Source organism: Pseudozyma flocculosa, assembly GCF_000417875.1.
Source record: "Pseudozyma flocculosa PF-1 unplaced genomic scaffold scaffold00005, whole genome shotgun sequence".
NCBI classification, from domain to species: domain Eukaryota; kingdom Fungi; phylum Basidiomycota; class Ustilaginomycetes; order Ustilaginales; family Ustilaginaceae; genus Pseudozyma; species Pseudozyma flocculosa.
Window position 1 is genome coordinate 887155 of NW_006920873.1, and position 6000 is coordinate 893154.

General features: G+C 67.4%; 3 protein-coding genes across 3 annotated transcripts in view; 1 reads left to right on the forward strand and 2 right to left on the reverse strand.

Annotated features, from left to right (window-relative positions):
- Positions 1–223: 223 nt before the first annotated feature.
- On the reverse strand, positions 224–2170 carry PFL1_02104 (uncharacterized protein; the record flags this gene model as incomplete). The annotated part of the gene is made up of 2 exons (XM_007879615.1): positions 224–496; positions 590–2170. The coding sequence occupies 2 exons, from the start codon at positions 2168–2170 to the stop codon at positions 224–226; spliced, it is 1854 nt and encodes a 617-aa protein (XP_007877806.1).
- A 659-nt stretch (positions 2171–2829) lies between these two features.
- Positions 2830–3990, forward strand: PFL1_02105 (uncharacterized protein; the record flags this gene model as incomplete). Its single annotated transcript, XM_007879616.1, has 1 exon — positions 2830–3990. One exon carries the CDS (start codon positions 2830–2832, stop codon positions 3988–3990), a length of 1161 nt encoding a protein of 386 aa, XP_007877807.1.
- A 215-nt stretch (positions 3991–4205) lies between these two features.
- Positions 4206–6000, reverse strand: part of PFL1_02106 (uncharacterized protein) — a gene marked incomplete at both ends in the record, with an annotated part of 4853 nt that continues 3058 nt past the window's right edge. The window contains one exon of the mRNA XM_007879617.1: positions 4206–5987. Within this exon, the coding sequence (XP_007877808.1) occupies positions 4206–5987 (1782 nt within the window). The remainder of the gene's footprint in view (positions 5988–6000) is intronic.

The following is a 6000-nucleotide window of genomic DNA, read 5'->3' on the forward strand; positions in this document are numbered from 1 at the left end:
GCTCTTTGGCCTTCGCTTGGCGTCTCCCAATTCGCTCGCCTTCGACCTCGCCTTCACCTCTGCACATCGCCGCGCCGACTCGGCACACGCATGCACGCACACATCCGTGGTGGTTGATCGACTCTTTCTCTTTCTCATCCCTCTACGCCCCTATCTGATCTAGCTACAACGACACGACAAGGGGCAAGGCAAGGCCGGGGGCTAGGGGGCCTGGAGGACTCCCCTAGACGATGCGGGTCCGGTCCTTGAGCGCGACGGCGTTGCGGCCGGCGCCGACGCGCTTGAGGTAGTCGACGAGGTCATCGAGCGCCACGACGTCGCCCTGGCTCTGCCCCTCGGCCGAGTCCTTGCCCTTTTGCTGCTTGACCCGCACCGTTCTCCCCGACTCGGCGTTCCACTCGGCCGGCGCCAGCATCACGGCGTACGGGATCCCCTCCTTTTCCACGGCCGAAAACTGCGCCGGCAGCTTGGGCTTGTTCTTGTACATGAACTCGGCCTGCGGGCGAAACGGAAGGAGGAGGAGGGGAAACGGAGGTGAGTCATGGCCGTCGCTCGCTCGCGGCCGGCCGGCGCCACTCGGGCAACTCACCTTGATGCCGGCGTTCCAGAGGAGCTTGGCGACGCTCATGCGCTCCTTGAGCAGGCCGTCGCCGACGCTCATGACGTACACCTCGACGTCCTTTGAGCGGACGCCGGTGCGCTCGCCCTTTGCCTCGCGCTCGCGCAGCCGCTGCATCATGATGGCAAATACGCGCTCGACGCCAATCGACACGCCCACGCACGGCACCGCGTCGGGCTTCTTGCTGCCGCTAAACATGCCCACCAGGTTGTCGTACCGGCCGCCGGCGGCAATCGAGCCCACGCCCACCGTCGACTCGTCGACCTCGTCGTCGCCACCGCTCTTGGCCGCCGCCGCCGCCGCCTTCTTGGGCTTGTCGGCCTCGCCTCCCGCCGCCACCGCTGCCGACGGGGCACCACCGTCCTTGCCGGCAAAGCCCGGCGGCGCCGAGGCGGCGGTGACGGCCTCGTAGATGATGCCCGTGTAGTAGTCGAGGCCGCGGGCGAGGCTGAGGTCGAAGCTCATGCGGTCGGTGATGCCGTAGACGTCGAGGAAGTCAAAGAGGAGCGCCATGTCCTTGAGGCCCTGGGAGGCGGTCGGGTGGGCCGAGAGGACGGCGTCGTGCTCGAGGCGCTCGAGGAGGTCGCGGCCGCCGCGGTGCTTGACGTACTCTCCGATCTTGTCGGCGACGGCCTCGTCGAGGCCCTTGTCGACGACCATCTCGCGCCTCACCTCGGACCAGGGCGACTTGTCGAGCTTGTCGACGGCGCTCGAGATGGTGCGGATCTTGTCGGCGGGGACGCCGCAGACGTCAAAGATGCCGTCGAGGATCTTGCGGTGGTTGAGCTTGATGGTGAAGCCGTCGATGCCGAGGGCGTCGAGGGCCTCGACGAGGATGCAGAGGATCTCCGAGTCGGGGAGCATGGGGTCGTAGACGCCGGCGATGTCAAAGTCGCACTGGTAGAATTCGCGGAAGCGGCCCTTTGACATGGCGGGCTGGTCGCGGCGGTAGACCTTGGCGATGTGGTAGCGCTTGATGTTTCCGTACTCGGTCTGGTTCATGGCGACGAAGCGGGCAAAGGGGACGGTGAGGTCGTAGCGGAGGCTGCAGAGCTCGCCGCCCTGGTCCTGGAGGTCGTAGATGAGCTTGCTGTCCTCGCCGTACTTGCCCGAGAGGATCTCCTTGAGCTCGAAGACGGGCGTGTCGATGGTGACTGCGCCGTGGCTGCTAAAGACCTCCTCGATGGTGCTGAAGATCTTTTTGCGGAGCGACATGGCGAGGGGCTCCCAGTCGCGGGTGCCCTTTGGCGTCTTGAGCGTGTAGGCGACGGGTGCGGCGCCCTTGGACGACGACGACGAGGCTGCGGCGGATGCCGACTTGTTTGCGGATCCGCCCGCCTTTTTGCTCGACGACGAGACGGACCTGGGGTCCACGATGCCGAGGCCCTCGAGCTGCTTTTTGAGGGCGAGGAGGACGTCGACCTCAGCCTTGATGGCGGCCGACTCTGCCTTTTGCGACTTGAGCTGGCTGACCTTGGCGGCCTGCTCGTCTCGCGCCTTTTGGAGCGAGGCGATCTGCGCGGCCAGCTCGGGGGATGCTTGGGAGGACATGGCGGCGGCGGCGGCGATGGTGGTGCTGCTGCTGTTGTTGTGGGAGCGGCCACGGAGCAGGGGCGAGGTCGGGGTGGATAGGCTGCGGGCGACGGCAGGGGCGGCGGCGGCGGTGGTGGTGGTTGTGGAGGCGACGAGGCGGAGACGAGGTGCGATGCAAAGGAGCCGTGAGGGTGTGGCAGCTGCGATCATGTACCTCGCAGTCGTCGAGTAGAGTGAGGTGAAGGTGCGGGGTGGTGGTGGTGGTGGTGGTGGTGTTGGTAGTTGCGGTGGGTTGGAGGCTGCCTGCTTGCCTGCTGGCCCCCCCACGACGACCTGGCGGATGCTTCTCGAGGGAGGCCTTGGCTGCTGCCAGCCCGCCCAGCCCGCGATTTTTTTTGACTCGACGCGCGGCACCGAGCCATCTGGAGCGAGCGAGTCGCTGCTGCTGGCCAGAGGCTCGACAGCGCTGGCCCGTGGGCTGCCTGTCAAGACCTCCACGCCTTGTTGGCAGGGCGAGCTCGAGCCAGCCAGACCAACAGCCAGCCAGCCTCAGGATCAGCCCGCACACCCCACCCCCCACCTCCCCCTCAGCCACCTACCAGCACCATCGCCCCTGCTGCACCGCCACTCACCCTCTGCACCCACCACACACACTCTCGCGCGGTCACCTCGCAACCATGTCCTCCTTAGCCGCACCACCACCACCGCTCGCAGGACCGAGCTCATCATCGCACTCGACCTCGACCCCGTCCTCGTCTTCAGCACGTCCAGGGGCAAACGCAAGGCAGATCTCCGCCCTCGTCCGCCACATCCCCGCACTCACACTCCGCACAGACGACCTCTGCATCCATGCCTCGGCGAATCAGGGTCGGGAACAGACACAAGCCGCCGCCGCCGCCGCCACTCTCCTCGCCGACCTCGACGCCGCTTCGGCCCGCCTCGTGGCCTCTGGCATGGTCGTAGAGCACAGGTCCAGGCTGCAACGCCAGATCGACGCCGACATTGTGCGCACTAAAGCTGTCCTCGAGTCGGCCAGTAAGCAGCAGTCCCGCGGCGCAACATCATCAGCCACAGTGGCAGACAGCAGCCTCAAGAGGCCCAGATTCACCGACACCACGTTCGGCAGCAGCTCGTCAAGGCCCACCCAGCCTCCCCTCGATCAGTCCCGCGCAACACTCACCCCAGCCCCGTTCACCGCCGATGACGACGAAAAGGACGACGACGACGACGACGACGACGACCTGGAAGACGACTCGGAAGCAGAGTCGGAGCTAACCGACCTCGACGCCTACGACCTCGAGCCTCGCAAGCCCCTGGGTGGTCTCAAGCCCACCGCGCCCTCCCCTGCCGCACCCAAAAAGTGGTCCGAGGCGGCCGACCAAGACCAGGACGTAGAAGCAGAGCTCGACGAGTACGACCGCGCCGCCGCATCTCGCCGTCCCCGAGGGCCACAGGGCACCCCCACCACCTCGTCATCATCGCCCACCGGTCCGAACGCGCCCGCTACCGCATCGCCGCCGCCGCCGGCCAACCAGTCCGACACGATCCTCCAGTCGGACCGGGCAACGCACGAGGCGCTCTCGTCGGAGCTGCTCCGCATGGCCTCGGTGCTCAAGACCAACTCGCTCGCCTTTGCCGACGCCCTCGAGCGCGACCGCATGCTCGTCGAAAAGGCCGGCGACGGCCTCTCGTCCAACCTCGACCTCATGACGCGCACCCGCGGCCGCCTCGGCATCTACAGCAAAAAGGCAAGGAGCATGGGCTGGCTCACCCTCGGCTCCATCGCCGTCGTCGTCGTCAGCTGGGTCTTTATGTTTTTCGTCATCCGCCTCACCTAGCGCCTGGCCCCGATACTCGCTGCTGCTGCTACGGTCCTGTCCTGCCACTCTGCTGCTGTCACCTCTGCTTGAGTTCTCTTTGTCGTCATGGAAGCGACGACGACGAGGACGACGATGAAGACTACTCGACAAGCGGATCCCAGCTGCATGCGGCCCCTTCTTCGCCTTCCCCTCCCCCCTCCGCCTCTCCTAGCCCCGTTGTTTGCCCCTCGCGCTCACGCATCCAGCTGCGCCTTGGCCAGCTGAAACGCCTCGCGCACCTTGCGGCGGTGCTTGGCGTACTTCTTCTCCTTGACCGCCAGCAGCTCGTCGTCGACGCCCGCATCCTCAAACATCATCCGCAGCTTGGTCGTCGGCAGCCACACGTACTCGCGCACCTTGGCGCCGAAAAACTGCACCAGCACCAGCTTCGTCTCGCTCGCCGCAGCCGTCGCCCCTCCTTGGCCGTTGTTGCCGGCGCTTGCAGCCTCGGCGGCGTCGTCTGGTGAGCCTGCCTTTGTCGCCGTCGCCGAAGCGGAGACGGAAGACGAGGAGGTGGACGACGCCTGTCGCCGCATCGCACTGCTGCCCGACGCTGCGTCGGCCGGCGACGCCGCCTTTGAAGATGACGACGACGACGACGACACCGACGCCGCCGCCGAGGGCCCGAGGAGCAGCGCCTCCTGCCTCGCCTTTTCCTCGAGCACCCGATCCGGGATCTCTTGGTCCTCGTCGTCCTCGTCGACGACCTCGGCGGGAAAGTAGGGGAAGCCCTCCATCTTGGCCCACACCAGCGTGTGCGGCACGCACAGCGGGTCCTCGTTTGGCATCGCCCCGTCGCCGTCGTCGGCGGCGGCGGATCGACGCCTCGGCTTGCGCGCCGACTTGCGTGGTGCGGACGATGGCGGCGCCTTGACCCTGCTCTTGCGGCTCTTGAGCGCCCGCCTAGGCGTGACGCCGCCTTCCTCGTCGTCGTCGTCGCCATCGCCGAGGTCCGCTGCGTCGTCGGCTGTGGCTGCCGCTCCTTCGGCTTCGGTGGAGCTGTGGACAGGACCATCGACGGCATGACATTGTTGCGGGGCCGATCTCAGCGCACGTCCCGTCGCCTTGTCTGGCGAGGGGCTCGCCGCCTCGTCCCCTTCGTCTTCGCCCTCCGAAGACAGTGGAGAGCTTCGCCCGCTCGTGTCGGCCGTCGTCGCCTCGCCATCCGCATCGCCGAGCGGCGTCCGGCTAGGCGTAGCCCGCGGCCTCTCCTCGTCGCTGGGCTTGCCGTTGGTCGGGCCTGCGTCCGCTGCGTCCGCTGCGGTCGCCTCGGTCGCCTCGGTCGACGCTACGTCGTCCTCGCCCACGGTGGCTTCGACCTCGCCTTCGGTCGCGCCGGTCTGCTCAGACTCGACGGGCGCCTCGTCGGGATCTGCCTTCTTCCTGCCATCGCCCGAATCGAGCAGCCGAGCGCTGGCGCCGGCGAGACGGGTCGGATGCGTCTTGGCACGTGGTCGCTGCGGCGACGCAGTGGCGGCCGCGGTACCTGCTGCGCTCGCTGCGCTTGCCTGTGACGTGTTGGCCGAGGGCGCCGATGCCTTCCTCGGTCGCTTCAACGGCGGTTCCTCGGCAACGGCAGCCGACGACGACGAGGTGGGCGTCCGCGGGCCTCGATTCCGCTTGGCGCCCTCCTTGAGGATCCAGCCCGTGTTGAAGCGGAGGAACGAGTCGATGGCATCGACCTCTTCGGTCACGATCTCCTCGGGCTCACCGGGGATATGGCCTCGCTTTGGTCGTTTTGGCTTGCCGCCCGCTCCTTCGTCTTCGTGCGCCCCGGAAGCGGCCACTGCGTCGCTCGGGCGTTTGCCCTGGTCGTGCTCGTCACCGCTGTCGACTTTATCTTCCGTGGTCTTCCGCGCCGGCCGCGCCCGTGTCGCCCGCGACGACCGCTGCGTCGCGACCGCAGAGCGGGATGCGCGGGCTCGGGAGGCCTTTGGCGTCGCCGCCGCCGTCATCGTCGCATCGGTGGCCTCGGCCTTGGACATCGGG